The 21,288-nt window shown below is 44.2% G+C and overlaps 1 protein-coding gene across 2 annotated transcripts in view; it reads right to left on the minus strand.

Moving 5' to 3' along the window:
* The window catches only part of sfl (N-deacetylase and N-sulfotransferase sfl), a 46,870-nt gene that overhangs the window by 10,283 nt on the left and 15,299 nt on the right, over positions 1 to 21,288 (minus strand). For both annotated transcript variants that reach the window (XM_089580997.1, XM_089580996.1), the window contains exons 7-16: positions 20,303 to 20,429; positions 20,086 to 20,201; positions 19,747 to 19,932; positions 17,378 to 17,506; positions 13,208 to 13,390; positions 12,701 to 12,797; positions 6,404 to 6,527; positions 4,700 to 4,874; positions 3,776 to 3,946; positions 2,922 to 3,031 (exon numbers count right to left, since the gene is read on the minus strand). In XM_089580997.1, the coding sequence (XP_089437123.1) occupies positions 2,922 to 3,031; positions 3,776 to 3,946; positions 4,700 to 4,874; positions 6,404 to 6,527; positions 12,701 to 12,797; positions 13,208 to 13,390; positions 17,378 to 17,506; positions 19,747 to 19,932; positions 20,086 to 20,201; positions 20,303 to 20,429 (1,418 nt within the window). The remainder of the gene's footprint in view (positions 1 to 2,921; positions 3,032 to 3,775; positions 3,947 to 4,699; positions 4,875 to 6,403; positions 6,528 to 12,700; positions 12,798 to 13,207; positions 13,391 to 17,377; positions 17,507 to 19,746; positions 19,933 to 20,085; positions 20,202 to 20,302; positions 20,430 to 21,288) is intronic.

Genomic DNA, 21,288 nt, shown 5'->3' on the forward strand with positions numbered 1-21,288 from the left:
ACTGAAAACAAGTGTGTAGAAATTGCCAAAAAAATTGCAGTTTTTGAAGGCCCTAAGAAGCTGAAAATCTCGTTTGCTTGCGTCGCACAGAGAAAGCAGAGAAGGGCTATTCATTTGTTGCTTAAAGGGGCTCTGAAAGGGGGCTTTCAATAAAGGTGCAGTACTCATAGGATCCTCCAGCAAGACTTTTTTTTAATGCGTTTTGTAGAAGCTGAGTTATTTGAATTTCAGTGCCTTCGTGCCTTTCCTTCTCCGCTCGTCACTTTTTGCACTCTCAAAAGTTGATGCTCCTCTGCTGGCCCCACCGCCAATGCATGTGGGAATTCCGCGTGGAGGGCACAGCTTCCTGACCCAGCATAGCGACGCTGCTGACCGGAAGCGGCCATGGAAGTGCCTGAATCTAAGCAATAGCCATCTCTGAACAGAATTACGCAGGAACGCGCGACAGAGGAGGGTGCGTGCATGAAAAATTCACCGGAAAGGACTCGCCAACTTTCACCTAGAATTGCGGGTTCTCTGCTGCATGTTAAGTGTATTGTTTGGCTCAGGTGTTCATGATGAGAGAACATAATGATCGAGCAAGTTTATGTACTCTGCTCAGAAGGTGTTTAAGAGCCCCTTTACGACAGCTCACTCCCCCACCATGCTCTTGACTAAGTACAACTTGTGATTACGTAGCAGTTTTCTTCCTACTCATATCTCTTAGTAGTCTTAGTACTTCTTAGTATTAGTATTTCTTAGTACTCATATCTGAGTACTTGGACTCGAACTAGCCGTTGGCTATGGGTCCAAAAAGTGTTTGTATTTCCTGTAAAAGAAATTCGAAATAAATTGAAAATTGAATTGAAAATTGAAATTGAATTCCTTTGGGCCTTGCCTTGCCAATGGAAATATGGCCCTGGCCAACAAGGCTGAAATGCACATACTTTGGTTTAGAGGGGCCAATGAGTGCAGAATTCTAAAGAGTACATGTAGAAATGCTTACAGGATGTATCTCAGTGCTATAGTAAGTAAGGGGAGGAATCACATGCCACCAATATGTAGCCTGCTGCAAGGACTGCTGTGACAACAAATTGGAACCTTCTTTTCCACTACTTTTGATTTCTTCAGAGGCTTTGTATTCCATAATTCTCAAAGCTAAGAAAATGGCTCCAAGCCACAAGACATCTTGTTTTATCCCACTCTGAGCACTGTGATACTTCATAGCTACGCATCCTTACATGCACCAAAAGCAACATGTGGCAAGCATTCCTCAGGCATGTGCAGAAGAGCAGGGGTTGATTTACCTGTGCACCAGGAACTTTACTTGCACTGTTGTGCTGAGTTTTTTCTGCTGTCTTAATTTCCCTCATTTTAAGAGTGCTACACAGATGCCCCAAGTACCATTGTATGCGGCCACTGTGGACTGTGGCTGATGTCAAAGTTTGTATCAACCAAGAAGCAAATGTAAAGTAATCTGAACTAAGCAGAGCTTTTTCTTTTTTACACCAAGTCTATGGAAAGCCAACCAGATGTTCCGAAACTGTTCATCATATCTGAGAATTCAACAGACTCATGTCTACTGTATTTACACGATTGTAAGTAAACATTTTTTAAAATTGAAAAATCCGAAGTGCAGGAGGGGGGGGGGGCTCAACTTACAATCGAAATCAGAGCCTGGCACCATAAATAAAGGCGAGACAAACGAGATATCAGGGATGCTACAGCGTGGCTGCCATATAATTTTGCTCTACTTCTTTACCCATTAGCACTTGGCTATTCTGCATGCTTGTTCAAAAGGGTTTTTCTTTCTTTTTTTTTTTTACATTTTAACCCTGCACTTGGCCCTCATGGGAGTGTCGATGGCTGATGGAGGGGCCGTTGTTCCAGTCATGACGGCGCCACCACTCGTAACGGCAGTGCTTCCGGGGAGTGTCAGTAGCTTTTGGAAGAGCCAACGCCGCTCACGCATAGTTTCTCTTTGGCTCTGTTTGATGAATTTGACCATGTTTCGCCAGTTATTAATGTAGTGCTACATTAATCTCCGCTTGTGCTCCGGAGCTGGTAAGCGTTTGACGTTTGTTCATGGCTACATTCAAGATGGCTGTCAATCTTTATGCCGAAGAAATGAACAACTGCACGTCGGGCTGCAAGTTAGACGATTCAGAAGGGGTGATGCAGGTGTGGCAGCTGCACAGAGGCAAAATTTTCAGCTGCTCCAGGCGATGTCGGGGTGTGGTTGTTTGCGAAGTGGGGGATTTCGCTGGTCAATGACGTCAAAACGACGTGCAGCAGGATTGCAGCAGCAAAGATGATGGCAGCACGAGTGAGGACGAAGGCGGAAGCGTGGACGAGTAGTCCAGTGACTAATACATTTTCATCTTGGAATGTGCCCACAGGCACGCCTTTCTTTTTTTACCTGACATGTGACATGGGAGGGTTGACTTACATTCGAGATGACTTACAATCATGTAAACACAGTATCTTAATGGGAGTCTGCAGCATTTACAAAACATTTATAAGGCTCACCCAATCTTACTGCTCGTCCCAAAATCACTATCACCCCTAATGTGAAAAAAGTGCATAGCCAGCCACTACAGATATTTAACCTTTACACTTCTCTTTCTCTTGAAAGAAGCTCTGTTTTTGGTGAAATCACCACACTTGCACCCTTCGAGGCTTCTCTATACTAACTTCATGGGCTTACAATTTCTTCGTTATTATTAAAAGTGACTATGTGGCCGTGGCACAGAACATGTCTGTCACATTCATGACGACAAAGTCCCAGTAGATACAAAGAAGATGTAGAAGGCCTAACTTTATCAATCCAGTAGCAACAGGGCACAATCAGAATGTGTTTCTAATGTAACCTAAAAAAAAAAAAAAACCAGCACAGATGGATCATCAGCAGTAGGACACTTAGTTACAAGAAGATGGCCTACCTCAGCGATCCACTGTAATCAAAGAATGGAGTTATGGCAAGGAAGGTTTGGAGCTTGTTCATGACACGTACTGGGTCCGACTTGAGTTCCTCTCCATCAATAATCATGAGCTGCCAAAAAAATTAACACGTCTGCATTTCCATCCCAGAAGTACATTGGAAATATAATCAAATGCCCATCGACTGCTTTACACAAGTTAGAAAGCCAAATAGGAGATCTTAAGCTACTGTATAATGGTGCATTTAAAGGTGCACTAAAGAGGATTCTAAGCAAATCTTTTACCGCGGGAACTCAATCTGCATGCTCCGAGCATCCCAAGAAACTCTGAATTATTGTCCTGTGCAGCCGATTTCCCCAATAAATCGAATCAAACATTCTGACTGCCACCTTTTTTTTTTGAACTCACCTCTGAAAAGAGGAGGAGTCAGTCAACGCGTGGAGTGCCTTTCAACCAGTCGCGTGGCGGCTTGCCGCTCTGCCATCGGCGGAGTGATACGTAGCGATGGGTGAAAGCAAAGAGTCCATGCAAATTTTTATTTCCATGGGCCTAATTTGCAGCTATGTAGTCTGCGAGTGAAACTATTTATTCACGGAAACCTAAAAAACAAAATACAAAAGCGAAGCCGCCATGCTACTCGCTGAAAGGAACTGCACGCATTAGCTGACTCCTCCTCTTTTCGGAGGAGAGTTCAAAAAAAGGCGGGAGCTGGGACGTTTAGTTTGATTTAAATTCTTAAGGGTCCAAACTCAATACTGCCTTCTACAACAGTGAAATGCACACTTCCGCCCTTCCCTGCGTTTTCATTATCACGGGACTGGTCTAATTTTAAAAACCAAAACAATATGCATTATACCTGCTGTGGTGGGTAGAAACTGAGCCAGCGTTCCAGGTGCTGTGCGTAGAGTCCAGGGTTTAGACACCGGTTACGCAGCTCTCGCAGCTGCTTGGGCGAATGATCATTGGCTGTGATCACATCATAGAAGCTATAATTGAGGGCGACCGCATCACCATGGGACCGCTGGTGCTGTGTGGAAGAGGTTATGCACAAAAAGTGCCAATTTACTGTGAAACGCAGACTGCCCAGAACTCTAGAGCATGTATGTACTGCAATTAAGTGACAACTAAAACTAAACTTAAGTCCCAATATAGCCTTTCTGAAACAATGCGCTACCCCCAGCATGCAACTCAGAAAAAGTTCCTTATAAAACATACGGCAGCAGGCAGCTGCACACATGTGCAGTTTTCGCCTCTCATCACGACACTGAATAAGACCCCAAAGTGGACTTGCTGGCTCAGCTTTTGCTGGAATCAGTACTAGTCCAGACAGCATTAAACATCACCCCCAGATTGAAGGAAGCATGAAATCTCACCACATCGACGTGCTGCAACTAAACGACGTGAGTACCTGCCTACCATGCAACAGTTTACAAATTGTTCACCAACTTCGTTCCTCAACCTAAACAATTTCTGACGGTTGTGGCTATCGAACAAAACTCCGAACCAGGTTTGCTGGCTTGGCCTTTCCTGGAGTGAGCACTAGCTCACATGGTGTCTCGAGACCTCAGCAAGGCAAAAGAAAATGAAGACCTTAACGCATCTATGCTCACCAAAATGGTGATTAGTCCTTGCCTGACATGCAGCAGCTTTCAAAATGTCCAATTCTGACAACTGACCTGGTTACCCAAACTTACAATTTCTGGAAACTGCAAGTATTACCACAAAAGATGCAATGCATATGAGCTGACATACAGACATGAAGCAACAGACCTCAACTCACCTGATACCAGGAATACGCTCTTTTTGTGGGGCTGATAAGAATGGTCACCAGCTTGGCACGAGGCAGGAGGGCGTGAGCGCGCTGGGGTACCAGTTCACCATCAAAGTAATTGGCGCTCTTCTCAAACAAAAATGGTGCACTTCCATTTTTGGGTGCCGGGAAAAAGCTTTGGTACCTGCGGCACAGAAAAATGGGACGAGCTTAGAACCAAAGCATCATCCACTTCAAACTTCATAACTAAAGAAATATTCTCCATTTCACTATGCACAGTGAGCATTTGGGCTAAAGAGGACCCAAATCTTACTAGTGAAGGTCAAAAGAACCATGTAGCTTATCACCCCTTTGCAGCAGATAAGGAAAGAGCTCCACAGCAGGTCCGTCAGCTCGTTAACAAGAAGGCGCATCAGAGGGCAAGTCAATAAAAATGGCTTTATTTCCAGACTGTACAGAATATACAGGATGTCACATGTAAAGAAAGCCAGGAGGTTGAGAAAAAACTGCTGCATGTCGTAGAAATGAAAATTTAATAGTAATAATGAAAGTTGTTTGCAACAAGCATAAGTGATTTTTATTTTGTTTAATAATTATCGTTAAAATTAGTTGACCAGAAAACACCAGGAGTACACATTCAGTTTCAATTAGATGTTAGCAGAGTAACAGAAACTACATATGGCTTAAAATTTACAACGAAAGTTTCACCCCAAAATGTTTTTGCAAACCAAAGAAGAATTCAAGCCACCAAACCCAGTTACAGGAATCCTGAAGGTTGTTGCCACGTGTACTTCAATTTTACAGTAATACGCCTTTAGAATTTCACCTCTATTGAAATTCGGCCGCTGCGGCCGGGATCGAACCTGCGTCTCTCAGGTCAGCAGCAGAGTGCCATAACCATTGATCCAATACACTGTAGCGCAGCAAAAGACGAGGACACAAGAGACGAGAGACGAACACCACGAGCGCTAGGTCTCTCGTCTTTTGCTGCGCTACAGTGTATTGGAACTATGTACCAACAAGCCCAAAAAGCCACGCAACTAATAACCACTGAGTCACCACGGCGGTGTCAGCCACATTTCGGTTTGAGCTTGCTACCAGCTAAGTATTTTAGCAATAACCACTTCCAAGACGAAAGCTATGCAAAGAAGCGACTCCTTAGCCAAAGTTTTTCAAATACAGTTAAACCTCGTAATAATGAAGTTGGAGGGGCCTGGCAATTATTTCGTTATAGCCGCAGCTTCGTTTAGCTCATGTTGACAGAGCTTCCAAGGGGAATCGTCATTTCTTCGTTATATCCATTATCTCGTTATAAACTGTTTCGTTATAACGAGGTTCGACTGTTGGTTGGTTTATGGGGTTTAACGTCCCAAAGCGACTAAGGCTATGAGAGACGCCGTAGTGGAGGGCTCCGGAAATTTCGACCACCTGGGGTTCTTTAACGTGCACTGACATCGCACAGTACACGGGCCTCTAGAATTTCTCCTCCAAAGAAATTCCAGCCGCCGCGGCCGGGATCGAACCCGCGTCTTTCGGGTCAGCAGCCGAGCACCATAACCGCTGAGCCACCGCGGCGGCTGAGGTTCGACTGTATTAAAGTGACGGGCCTTACTAGGATATATGGAACGCACTATCAAACAGACAAGCATAGGGATTGCCTAAACATAACAAGTAACAGGGGTGGTATGTTGCTAAAGTTTGTGCACCACTTACCAGTCAAGGCCCTTGTAATAATTCTTTCCATTAAAGAACTGTACCTCCTCAAAGGTGTCTGGGCTGGGGTGATTACTTGCTATTGTTGGATGCAGAGTCAAAAAGGTGTAAAGTGCTGTTGTGCCTGAAAAAATATTCCATTGCCAAGATATTGATATTACAACCTACACTTGACGGTTACACATGTAGGCAGGCATATAAACTTCAATACAATAAAGTTTTACACACTGTTTCTGCATATTACCAACATAAATAATTTACAATGCTCCCAAAACAACTTCAAAATCAAGCACCCAGCGACAAAATTTGAATCATATGACATCAGTGAAATTTTCAAGCTAACACTCCATGCAATCAGGAGCCAAACTCCATGACACCCATAACTAAACCACAAGTGTAACTGCAGGCTCTCATGGGTATGTCTTGGTTAGCAATGCACAGATTTTATTAAGTTATGTGCCGAGTATGGTCTTTTAAAGGAGTGGAGACCCCAAATATATGATTTGCGCGTTCTTTGTTTCAAACGTTCCTTATTGCTTCAGGAAGCATGATACACTTGAAGATTCATATATTCAGAGTGAATACCGTATTTACTTGCATAATAGGCGCACTCGCATAATAAGTGCACCCCCAGTTCGGTCGCGAAAAATCAGATTTTTTTATTTCCGCCCATAATAGGCACACCCCGAACTTGGCACTGTGATCAGTACTGTGTTTACACGATTGCAAGCCGACGCCCCCCCCACCCCCACAATCTTTATTTTAACAAAGTTTTTGCTGAACTTACTACTGCCTGTTCCGTATTTACCTGTCCGTGTTAAAAAAAAGTCTCCTGCGCAAACTACTGGACTATATGGGCTAAAACGTAGACTACAAGGTAGCTTAGGACGGTCTTCGTATTTCGATAAGTAATTTAACATTTAAACTTGCCTGCATTATTAGGAATCGGCGAAAAACTGCATTCGGCTGTGGCAGAACTTTTCGTCCAGGCGAGCAAAGAAGCCAGTTTGACAGGCTGCGCCTTCTGGCGAGTGGTGAGGCAACCAATGTCACGGCTTGGGGCAGGAATGCGCACCTCACGCGGTTTCTTTGAATGTGCGTGTCGTCTGCTCGCCAGGTGGCGCAGCCTCTCAAACTGGCGTCTTTGCTCGCCTGGATGAAAAGTTCTGCTGCAGCCGAATGCAGCTTTTCGCCAATTCCTAATAATGCAGGCAAGTTTAGATGTTAAATTACTTATCGAAAGACGAAAACCATCATAAGCTACCTTGTAGTCTGCGTTTCAGCCCATATAGTTCAGTAGATTGCGCAGGAGAATTTTTCGTAACAGGGACAGATAAATGCGGAACACGCGGTACTAGTCCTCACTAGTGCTGCTGCCGTCGCAGATGCTGCCGACCCACAGCACGTACAACGACATCGCGTGAAACAGCCGGACACAGTTTTCAGGGATGCTCACTTTAAACGTCTGTTTGGAAAGCTTCATCAGCCGAAAACCTTCCCGACTTAGGACCCCGAAAACCGTGGCGATAGGAGTCGCATGGGAAAATTTAGGCACACCGCAGTCGCAACTGCCGCACTTCTCGTCCACATCAAATTTTCGGTCTGCCGCACGCTTGCTGTGTTCGAGATTTAACTCCCAGCTGTGTAACTATTAAGGCACTTGTCCGTCGTGCTAAAATAGCAACGCTCGGCGGCAGCGCAAGAAAGCCACAACTATATACGATGAACTAACACGCTACGACAGAAACCAGCCCTTTGACAGCCATAAAAAAACTGGAGCTGGTGATGCTGATGTCGATATGGATAGTGAAAGCCCGCGGCTGCTCGCGGCGGACAAAAAAGTTGATGATGATAAGCTTGACCTTGGGCACCATCCGTGGGTGGCACCTGGAAGCTCCTATGCGTGTGTGTGGCCTCCGCGACCAAGCGCGCGTTGCTCACAGCCGGAGCTGATCGCTGAGGCCTCGGCGCATGCATTTCGAAGGCTATTCCCGCGTGGATCGTGGAAAGTTTGGTTGCGGCCCTTACACGGATATTTGTTAAAATTATTTCCTACGGGAAAACAGGATGGGGCCCATACACGGGTGCATTTATGCGGTATGTTCAATTTTGGGAGTCGAAAAATTTCCGGAATTTTACCCGCGTATAGGCGCACCCCGAACTTTGAGCCGGATTTTCTGGAAAAAAAAAGTGCGCCTATTATGCGAGTAAATACGGTAATTTAATGTTGCATTTATATGTGAATGATTTTCGGTTGGGCTACTGGGTGCTGAGTTGGACAATGACGTCACTGCCTAGGAAGCTCGACAACTCTGCCTGGTCATGAGGGCCCACAAAGCTGTGACAAACCTGCACCGCCTGCTTTCGCACACATGCGCTGTACCAGCGCACGCAAACAAACAACGGCATGGCTACCTCTAGCAGCTCCGATTTAATCCAACTCCCATGCAGACATCAAGCGTGTGCTCAGGGCTGTACAGCTGTGCCATGGCTATGCCCGCTCATTTCACATCATTTTAAAGTAGTACAGACAGCTAATTTTGATGCCATGTTTTCTTCTCTACAATGATGTGGAAGACACTACTATGCATGAATCATCATGTGGTATTCGCCTACGACCGCTAAATAATTCATAATCGAATTTTTCTGTCATGCTGTTTCGGTTTCAACAGCCGTCGGTTTCAACAGCCGAACGATATGTGTGACGTCAAAGTGTGGTCATATGTCACGTGAGGCATAGAAAATCTGCATTATAATCGCTGCTTCATCGTTTAAATTCACTACAGCGCTGAAACCAGCCTCTCAAGAGGCAGAATAATAACGAATGTAGGAGCAGCGATAATATTGCAGTTTTTTCATTCCTCATGTGACTTATAACCAGAGGCAGAATAATAACGAATGTAGAAGCGATTATATTGCAGTTCTTTCATTCCTCATGTGACTTATAACCACACTTCGACGTCACAGTCATCGTTTAGCTGTTGAAATTGAAACCGAAACAGCACAAGAAAGAAATTAGGTTCTAAATTATTTAGCAGTTGTAGGAGAATACCACGCGGTAGTCCATGTATAATGATGCCTTAAGCATCATTACAGAGAAGAAAACACGCACCCAAAAGATAGGTGTCTATACTCCTTTAATATGGTATGGCATCACTAGAACTTCGGTTACTCTTCCAGCACAGTGACGTCGGTATTAATCGTGCTACGATGGGTCTCGATCGCAGGATGAGAATTCAGGCATTCTTTGGAACCGAATTAAAATATTTTTTAAACGTTTGTTGTGTCCAACACCTAGCTGTGAGTGCCCTTGCGGACAGAGGAAGCCCATCTCAGGCTTTTTGTACCCTCAAAATTTACTGTCTTAGCCCCTTTAATATGAAAATTTGAGCCAAATTGGCAAAATGTTGTTTATTAATCTGGTAACTAATCTTGGTTGCCATTAAGTATGCTATGTAAGTGATCAAAGATGGCTAAACCATTATGGTTTTCACTACCCACTTCCTAGCACCAATAAATTGCTGCTGCAGCATACTATGGGCAAGTTACATCCAGTTTGGATTCCTCCTGAAGAGCACCAACCCAAATAACAGGCTCTTGAATGTAAGCAATGGCAGGAATAAAATATGCACAAGCGCACACAAAATACAGCAAAGTGCAAGTGCTGTACTACCCCACTGTAAGAAGTCCCATAGCTGCATTTTAGTCCCAAAGCGACTCAGGCTATGAGGGATGCCGTAGTGAAGGGCCCTGGAAATCTCGACCACCTGGGGTTCTTTAACGTGCACTGACATCGCACAGTACACGGGCCTCTAGCATTTCGCCTCCATCGAAATTCGACCGCCGCGGCTGGGATCGAACCCGCGTCTTTTGGGTCAGCAGCCGAGCGCCGTAACCACTGAGACACCGCGGCGACCTCTGCTCTTTAGTGATCATACGGCAATAATCACTGCCACAGAATAGACAATGTAAAACGCATATCACACAGGCATCAATTCATTTACTGGCAAGAGGTGATGCCACAGAAATAAAGAAAACTGCCAAATGGGAAGCATTTCTTCTGGCGAGCTACACTGCCCGGCAAGAGGCGCAAGTACGCATTGGCACCACACCTCTGGCCTCCACTCCATGATCCTTTCAGAGAGACTACGGTGCAGCAACTCCCAAAGCTGTCACTGCCACACCAGTAACATGGTAGCACTATGGACCCATAAATTTTTATTCACACTGCTCACAAAAGCCCCAGATGCATGCAGGCTGTGTACGAGAGCCTTATTCATGGGTGCTTGAACGTGTGACCCGGGCTAGTGTTCACTGCATGGCAAGTGTGTAACAACAGGGATTATTCATGTGATGTCAAGTGAACAGTGCGCCTGTGCAGGCAACCATGGCCCATAGTGATACGGCAGTAAAATGCAAAAGCGATCACGTGGCATCAAGGAACCAAGAGCAGGACAATCCAGTTGCATAAAATAATCTGATTTATAAGCACCCGTGGGGGCTCTATAGACAGTGAGCAGCTCATGGCCCGGTACAGTGAAAGCAGAACACTTGCTTGTTAGTTTGGTATTTGGGGTTTAAAGTCTCTAAGTGACACATAGGCTATGGGGACGCCATAGTAAAGGGCTCCGGATTATTTCGACCACCTGGGGTTCTTTAACGTGCGCTGACATCGCACAGCACACGAGTGTTTTTGTATTTTAGTTACGACCCTCCCAACAATATGGTGTCTGCTGGCATTGCCGCTGCGATCAAACCCGCGTCTTTCGGGTCAGAAGCCGGGTGCCATAACAACTGAGCTACCGCGGCAGCGAAACGAATATCCGAGCTGCAACCACACCCTTAATAAATTCCCTTGTAAATAATTCCCAACAGCCGAAGAGAGATCTGCTTAATGTACTTCTAGTGCTTCTGCATACGAATTTTTTTCATTTTAGATATTACAAATATTTTCCACGGCTCCACAAGATTCGTATCATCGAGATTCTACTGTAGCCTTCCATGCCCAATGTAACACCAATTACAGCCCCATTTAGTGGTGCTGAACATTTTTTTCATTACTACAAAACCTAATACCCACCTGTCTTCTGAGGACCAATGACTAGAAATTTTGGCAACTGCTCACAAGACTTCCTAGATGACCAGATAGATAGATGTCGTTTGTCTTCACAAGGGTTTCTAAACTCACGGGAGCCTGCTGCCACTAGTCAAATATGAAAGTGAATAATCTCTGTGGTATACATGCTCCTTCTATACTGCACAATAGCATTACCATAAGCTTTTGAGAAGTGACAAAGAGAAAAAAAGAAAAAAATGTTTCCCCACCCATTCACCTGTTACATTATTTTCATAACACTTCTTTTTTTCCAACACTACATATAATTTATATGCACTCTTATGAGGCCACTCTTTCAATGCAACGTCAATACTTCATGACTAATAACACTGTAAGGTCCTTGTTATGTTTAACACATATAACAAATGCTAAACACATGCCCATAGCAGGCAGAAGCGTATGTTAAATGCACAAGCAGCTGTGGAGGGGGCACTTGTGTAACTGCATCATAAGGCATAATTAAAAGCTGGAGCCAAGTAACTTTTATGAAAAGCAGCACTTGGACCAAAGTTATCTTACCACAGAAATGAAACTACGGTAGGATCTCGATGATACGATCCCAGTCGGCTTTTGAGATGATATCACTTCGTAAAATTTCCTGTCCAGAGTGCATGTGTGCAATGTGCAAAAATTCGGATGTCGTGAACACTCTCCCAACCCACTCAGGATGATATGAACATCAGATTTAGCTTGGTTTATGGGGGTTTTATGTCCCAAAGTGACCCAGGCCATGAGGGACGCTAAGAAAAGGCTCCGGAAATTTTGAACACCTGGGATTCTTTAACATGCACTGACATCTCACAGTACACAGGCCTCTAGAATTTCGCCTCCATTGAAATTCGACCGCTGCGATCAAACCCGCGTCTTTCGGGTCAGAAGCCGGGTGCCATAACAACTGAGCCACCGCGGCAGCGAAACGAATATCCGAGCTGCAACCACACCCTTAATAAATTCCCTTGTAAATAATTCCCAACAGCCGAAGAGAGATCTGCTTAATGTACTTCTAGTGCTTCTGCATACGAATTTTTTTCATTTTAGATATTACAAATATTTTCCACGGCTCCACAAGATTCGTATCATCGAGATTCTACTGTAGCCTTCCATGCCCAATGTAACACCAATTACAGCCCCATTTAGTGGTGCTGAACATTTTTTTCATTACAACAAAACCTAATACCCACCTGTCTTCTGAGGACCAATGACTAGAAATTTTGGCAACTGCTCACAAGACTTGCTAGATGACCAGATAGATAGATGTCGTTTGTCTTCACAAGGGTTCTAAAAAAAATTGATTGAACAGTAAGCACAGTGGTTCAATAATCAAACCATATGGGCAAAATGGAATATGTACCAATTAAAGAGACAGAATTTTAAAGCATAACGTAGTAGCAATAGCTGTGAATCACAAAGAATGTTATTTTGAACATTACAGAACAAGATGCAAAAAGACATACATGCACTTATCCACGACGACTGATACAAGCAGTGTAAATAAATCTAACCGAACTTCGAAACGTTCGCAACAAAACAAGGAGCCACAAATTCAAATGTTGCATGCTGTCCTTGTAATTGCCTTGTTTACATATCACCCCGGCATTTGCAAAACTGTTCTTGATGACAATGGCACCAAATTTTCGAAATGAATACAGAGTAACTTCATACAATAACGAGCTCTGTTACTGACTCACCATCCAGATAGGATCTGTTTCGTCGGGGTACATTTGAAAATATTTCTCAGCCAGCTGCAGAGGTGGAATTGTGCTCAGCTTGAGGTTAGTCCAGCATTTGATGAACTTCAAGACAGACTCAAATGTGTACAAAGAGAGGCGGTCATTTCCATAATTTGACAAATGAGTCATAAAGATATTGATCTGGAAACAAGCAAAAAAAAGGGCCCAGCCAAGTTATTAAACCAACATAAATCATACAAGGCTTCTGCAGCTAGGACAATAATCAAGTAATTATCACGATGCATTGAAGCCTTAAGTATGAGGTCCCATGCAAATAAAACGCTGTGATAACACTTAACTTCCATCAGAAACAGGTATGCATACTTTGCCAACCTGACTCTGCTTCCTTATGACATTTCAAATTTGAAAGATGAAATTCAGAGGCAGGATTCATTGACAACACCAAGTTCAGTGAGATTTCTCGTCTGTTCATGTGCGAGACAAACGCACAGACAACAGCAAGAATTTAGCATGCCCCACAAATTTCGGCAGTAGTGTCACACGAGGGAGGAGAAATGAAGCACATTAACATTGCACACAGCTGATCACCATCTGCTTTGTTGCTGTGCAGACAGATAACTGCATGACAAATACCCCCCCATTTAGTTAAGAAGAGCTGCTGCTTACAGCGGATCTTTGCTTTACATGAAGCAGGCAAATACTGAAGTCTAAAATTATTCAGTAAATTTTTACTGCCAAGTGTGCCCTCATATCAAAATTAAGCACCTATGAACTAGGTACTTGGGTAATAAAAGTAATCAGACAGACACATTACATCTGGGAACAAAGGTTAATTTAGTTTTGACCACAGCCCCATCTTTTTCTCTCGATTTAGTTTATACGCGATGACACCTGCTTAACCATACCATGTGCACATGCCAATTGATTTTGTTTATTGACTACATTTTGCTAACAGATTAATGCTTGTTCTTTTTCTTGCTTTTGTTGGTTTTGAACACGTTGTTCTAGAACAAATTGTTCCCATGTCTACCCGCTCAATACAGCAAATGTGCCACTGCTGTGTGGATGCGGATAAGGTGAAAATAGAAACAGGTTGAGCATAATTAATGTTTGAGTTTGTCGTAGCAATTACCCTGAATATGTGCGTGTTTTAACATCCTGAGCGCATTCACACTTGCGAAGGTCTGGACCTGTTCATAAGGTCCATGTGGTTACATACAGCAGAACCTTGTTGATTAGTTGAAAAAAAAAAATGTGTGCGTGTGTGTGTTTGGGGGGGGGGGGAAACATGCTATCTTGCAGAAAGTATGATCCAACTACTACCTAATTCTGAAAAATGTAACTGTTGAATGAGGTATAACAAAATTTATTAACAATTGCACTTCAAAAAAATGTTGATTAACATTTCTTGGCACAAAGTCCAGACAGCTCTTTTCCAGTGCACACAAAGTTAATTCCAAATTTGGTTTGGTTTGATTTGGTTAATGGGGTTTAACGTCCCAAAGCGACTAAGGCTATGAGAGACGCCGTAGTAGAGGGCTCAGGAAATTTCGATCACCTGGGGTTCTTTAACGTGCACTGACATCGCACAGCACACGGGCCTCTAGAATTTCGTCTTCATCGAAATTCAGCCGCCGCGGCCGGGATCGAACCCGCGTCTTTCGGGTCAGCAGCCGAGCACCATAACCACTGAGCCACCATGGCGGCAAATTTGTGTTGTCCTAAATGTGGAATGCACTTCGCAACACATCCAGTCCGGCGACAGCAATGGTGAAAGTAGCCACGATATCTCCTCATTGTTTTCGGATGCTTAGCCCCCTTGCACCAATGAACCGCGAGGAAGCCGTCACGGCGGCTGCCTTTTGCAGTCTTCTTGCTCTTCATGATGCATTCCCCAGATCCTGTTCGCTTGAATGCAAGCTCATAGTTGTAGTTCTCATACGTTTTACCCTCATGCCCTTAGGCACAGCGTAGAAGCCACTGCATGTCTTTTCTTGCATGTCACATCCCTGTGGAAGCAGCCCGTTCGTACATTTGCGCATTTCTTTTTTATGTTTCGCCCCTTTGGACCTAGGCACCACAAAGAAGACACTGCAGTGAATGACTACCGCTACATACCAGCTCAGTCACGTGCCCCCAGGTTCGGCCCACTCATATGTTTGCACATGTGCAGTTGGTAGCTAAACATATCATATAACCTGAATTTGTGACTTTTTTACGTAATAGCCAGAAAATCGCTTTACCTGGGAGTGTATAACTGGAAGAATACTGGAGTGTATTACTGGAACATTGTAACCGTATGGTTTATTCCTAGTGCCCACGATTTTGAATGCATGAATTGGAAACATATGAACAAGGTTCTGCTGTATTTTCCCAACTGTTGCATCACAGGGGCCCTAATCTAACATAACACTCACAGGCCATCATGCATTATGTTCCCACTCCGCAAAGAGGCAGTTTGTATAATGTTCCCATTTTGCTGAAGCCATTTCATATATACAGTGCTTTCTCGGTGAGGAGACATTCATTTTTGGTGACTACTTTATGTGGCTACACAGTAGAAACTACTATCACAATGGAATGACTTCCAAGAGTGAAAAGTTTGCATGTATCCATGAGGTAATCACAAAGGTACAAAATGTTGTTCCCTTACACCCATACCTTTAACCATAGAGCCACAGAAAGTTGCAGCCAAATGCAGGAATGTATGGTACCGTATTTACCCAATTCCAACGCGCCCCCGATTCCAATGCGCACCCAATTTACAGCACCAAAAAAAAAAAAAATTCAAGCCCCGATTCTAGCGCGTGCCCGATATTGGTAATGAAAAAAAAAAAAAAACTACAAGCCCTGCTTCTAACGTTCATGTGACTTCCACGAATGAAAATAATTTGCAATCGTTTCTATATTTTAAGGAGAGATGCGGGTGAAAAAAACCGCGATTTTTTTCGATAAAGTCGATTTTGTATTTTCTTGCGTTTTGTATTCCCCCAAGCCTGTTCTTTCATGTATAAAAAGAATCAAAGCCGATAATCAGTGGGAAGTTGGTAAAAAATGCAATTAAAGCACTCGCGGTGGCTCGCGAAAGTGCGAATTGGACCGAATTTCAGGAACGTGGCATTTCGCTCCACGGCGTCACCCGCTCTTGAATTTTCGCGGGGAGTAGGCCTACCCATCTTCTACCAGAAGCCAGCGGCGCATTCTTGATAAAAATACGAAAGAAAAGATCATTTCCCGCCCGAGTCGAGCGCCGCGACTGGCCCTTCAAATCACGTGGTACGATCGGAGCCCTTCCATTGGCTACGAGCATTCCACCGCACGGTCGGATGCAGACGCTCTTTCTTCGTTCTGCCGCCACCGAGGCGTGAACCAACGCTTCTATTCGGGTTTTTCTCCTTTCTCCGCTATGGATATGACAGAGAAACGAGATTTTCGTTCACGCAAGTTCCTGACAAAGCATCAGTATAAAGGAAGACGCCCCAAGCGCAAGCGGAGAGCTCCGGTAACGGGAGGTTCGTCTGCTGCTAGGCGTAACTGCGGCAACGGCGATGCACCATTTGGATCCTTCAAGCTTCTTGCGGAGCATCCATCACTTCGTCAGCGCATCTGAGCGAAAGATAAAAATGTTCGACGGCCAAAACAAGCGTACAAACGAGCGCGGAAGCGCTGTTATCTGTGAGATCGGCATGATGCACGACCTCGCCAGCGGCGCGGCGTGCCCCGCCTGCGGATGATGTAATCACTGTCAGAGAATCGACCGCAAAACAAAAAGGACTCTCATCGTTTTTGGAACTTTACCGCCGAAATGACGCGTTTCCGACAACCGTATCTCGATCGTGCAAAGGCAGTGATGAGGCATCCGCCCGCGGCAGTGCACAGGATACCGTCGCCGTGAACGTTGTCCGTAGTCGCTGAGCACGCGACCAATGACAAGCGCCACACCGGTTGAAAACGGCTCCTGCGACGCAGAAAACGACGAGCAAACGTGCTCACAGTTTCGGTTTGCACTCGCATCCAACGCGCATGCGATTTTGAGACGTATTTTCCCCGAAAAAAGGTGCGCGTTGGAATTGGGTAAATACGGTACTACATGTTCGTAAGGTATTTGTTTGTGATCCCAAGAAGAAACAAATTTTTCTAAAATATATAAACAATCCTGCTACTTACCGGATTGTAAACAAACAAGTAGAAGAGATCACCACCATGAATACTTCTGTCCAGTTTTTCTCGGCCCCCAGGATACCGCTCAAGAAAGATGGTATGTGTGTAGAGGCCACATGTTTGTCTAGGCAGTACCTGCAAGTTTAATCATGAGAGCTCATGTTGCCACAGGACAGATGAACAGTACAAACATTAAAAGCAATAACAAAATAATTTTACACCAAATATCAATCATCTTCTCAACGAAGGCACTACTGTCATGTTTTGCAAATAATTTCATTACATAATTATGAGCCTGGGTGCAGGAGATGTACTGAAATATTTTTAATACAAAAAGGAACCTTTGTTACTCCTGAACCAACACCACCACACCACAGTCCAAAGAAAAACCTGACACCTTATTGGAACCAGATAAGATTATTGCACAACTCATTTGGATTTTAACATACTTCACTTGCTATATTAGCTCCAAACCCTAGTTTCCAAGTAGCTGGATTTGCAGGAAGCAACACTCTGAACATGTTGGCAAAGCAATGCACACTGCCTGTTGGCTGCGATACCAATGATGGGTGTGGCAGCAGTGGTTTGAAAGGACAATAATGCTGCATGACTAGGAGGCCCCATAACTGCATGCCTCTTTGAAAAAAAAAATGGAGGCCCAGGTGAACCAACCTTGAGCGAATATGCCCCACTACCACGTAGGCTTCTCGCTACTGACATGAAATAAACCCCAGGTGATATGATGGCTATCAGAGTACTACAGTGATGAATCCAGAGTATCCTGTGAGATCACCCTGCTTGAAAAAGTCTGGCAACTGCTTCTGCATCCTACATTTGTCAGAAGTGCATTACAATTTTGTGACCGCCATGACACTTTGCGCACAACTGTGTATATGCCTCTAGAAAAAGAACTGCGGACAATTTGCGCCGCAAAACATGTTAGTTGGCTTCTTTCAGGTTTGCATAGAATAAAGTATCAGGAAAAAAAAAAAAGGAAATATACATGACAAGTAACATATGAAAAGGCTGATGAAGAGGCACAGCCAGGCACTGAGTACAAAGTGAAAGAGTAATCAGCAGGGTTAAACAAACAACATACTAGTGTACACTAAACAACAACAAAATTGTGGAGAAAATTTAACTGAGGTAGGAGTTTTTCTTTGGTCAGGAATGAGAATACTGTACGGCAAGCAATACTCAGGCTGGTAAAAGGATAAATGTGCTTTACTAATATTTACTGTTTTGCATACGAACATTTAAATCATAGCTAAGCCCCCTAGTTTCCAGCGATTCCGTAAAAAAATGCAATTTTAGTATTTTTCGAGGAATTCTGTATTAGCAAACACTCACACCTTTTTTTATGGTAGTGTATTTGTGGACATCAGTAGGAATAATAGAATGATGGAAATGCGATTAATTTAATTGTCTGCATTCTCTAGACACAGAATCTGGTAACAAATAAAGTTCTGTTGACGCCTTAATACACTTGCTCCCCATCCACTCAAACAAGCTAGTGTGTCAAGTTCTGCAGTTCTGGCAAGCAATGTGCCAGCACGCTTCTATGAGTCACATTACTGAAACCTGCCAAAAGCAACGAGCTATATTTTTGTACAAATATAATGCGAGCCTCTTTTTCTTGAATTACCCATCTCAGAAAGTACCTTGTGTAATATCTGGAACCAAACTATGAATGTGAAACAATTTTGTTTTTTTTTTTGCTTGGTCTGGTTTAGGTTTGGTTTATGGGGTTTAACGTCCCAAAGCGACTAAGGCTATGAGAGACGCCGTAGTGGAGGGCTCCGGAAATTTCGACCACCTGGGGTTCTTTAACGTGCACTGACATCGCACAGTACACGGGCCTCTAGAATTTCTCCTCCAAAGAAATTCAACCGCCGCGGCCGGGTTCGAACCCGCTGTCCTTCGATATACCCACAGCATCTCACCCACTAGGCTCATGAGCTGTGTGAAAAGCCAACTTTTAAACGACCGTGGGCCATCGAGGTGAGGTGGCAAGGCTGCTTCTGCACAAAACGCAGCATGTGTTAATGCGAAAGAGGCTGCCTGTGGAATATTGCAGAATCTCTGCCCTAACTTCGCAAAATTTAAAATTTTCTGCCGCAGAAAATTAGGGGCCTTCAATATAGCAGCTATCAAAGGGAGGCTAAAGGCTATGGAATTCGAAAAGCCGCAAGCATCTGAACTAAAAGCAACATAATAGAATAATGCAGTCATTTTTCTCAGTGTAGAGAGAGAGGGAGAGAGTGTGTGTGTGTGTGTGCGTGCGCGCATAAAGAACACTGATGGAGACTAGCAGAGAGCGAAAAGCAGCTTCATCACAACACTGGAGCCCCTTTCAGTTTTTCTTGCAGACTCACCATGATGTTGCGGTGGACAAAGCCTCGGCGTAACCTGGCTGGCCTAAGATGTGGGTACTCTTCAGTGCTGGTGACCCGTATGTTCCAGACCTTTTTCCAAGCATCATACAGAGGCTCATGAATGGGGTACACTCCCGAATGGTGGGGTGCCACTGAATATCCCGAGTCAGTCTGGATGCGGTGCTTCTATCAAAAAAAGAAGGAAGCCACTAGTCACGCATACTACAACACACTGTGTGGCCATAAGGAATTGATGTTTGAACAACATATCTACAATTCACAACCGAACTTTCACAATGCCGCTGCTAGGTGAGTGACAGGTAAGTGCCAAGAACTTACCTTAGCAAATTCTTTGTTGAGCCTCATTTCAGTCTCTAGCAGCGTTACATTGTCATACAGATGGGGTTGGCTGTGACTCCACATATGACAAAACCACCAGAACTCGTGGGCATGAGCTGGAGCAGAAACATGAGAATCCACACTTTAGATCGTCATTGTTCCTTAGCAAAGAGACACCAGCTGCAGTGAGTGGCAGCAAAATGATCCCAGGACTCACACAGCAGCATGTCATCTCCATTGTTTTCCTCATGTGAGCCACGGTGGTAGAATTTACCAGAAAAACCAAGATTGAAGCGGAAGCCATGAATCAACTTGCGGAATTGCTGTTGTGCCTCTAGTAGTGCCTGAAAGGTTTCCAGAACTTTAATGACTACCTACATTTCCACAGGCAAGGCAAATACAACTTTCCTAATAACCAAGAGAACCACTACACTGCTGCTCACAATATTCCAAAAGTTTCTGACTGTATAGCATGAACAGGAACTCAACACAAAGATAGCTTTTTTTTTTTTTTTCAGGTAGTGGTATGCATTCATCAAAATATCCAAACAAATGACATCACACTCTGTACTCTGTACCGCTTGGACTCGCGTCCTCTAACAGAGTCCAACGTTCTGGGGCCTTGGACACAACCTTTCTCACAAAGGAAAGCGGTGAAAGCGCTCCCAAGATTCTTAACGGACTCGGGGTTGTATTCCCATCTATAATTTTTAAGTTTTCAGTGTGCGCCCCTGTCCCCGTGACACAGTGGTCGCTGGACACTTGTTAAACTCATTTCATTGCCGCTCTTTCTCCTTTTTTCCCCTTTGTTCCCCTCCCCAAGTGTAGGGTAGCCAACTGGGCATCGCCTGGTTAACCTCCCTGCCTTTCCGTCCATTTCTCTCTCTCTTTGACTAGGCAGCATAGTTGAAAATTACGCAGAAATGGAAGCGGAGCTAAGCAGAGAGCTGAATTCTAGCTGGAATGAATAAGTGGCTGGCTGTGCTAAGAAACCTATGGAAATTTGGGGGTGAACAGGGGAATAAGTAAGCAAAAATTTGAAATGTCGAAAATGGGATGCAAGTGGTCTTGTAAAAAAAATGGATCTGGGTACAACTTGACATTCAAATAAAAAATATAAATCAGAAAGGTGGAAACGTGCATATATAATGATGCTATCTAGCCCACGACCGGCCACGACAACAGTTCGGCTAACTGTCAAGC

The sequence above is a fragment of the Amblyomma mixtum genome, chromosome 3 (assembly GCF_055824585.1).
Source record: "Amblyomma mixtum isolate Tamu chromosome 3, ASM5582458v1, whole genome shotgun sequence".
Lineage (NCBI taxonomy): Eukaryota > Metazoa > Arthropoda > Arachnida > Ixodida > Ixodidae > Amblyomma > Amblyomma mixtum.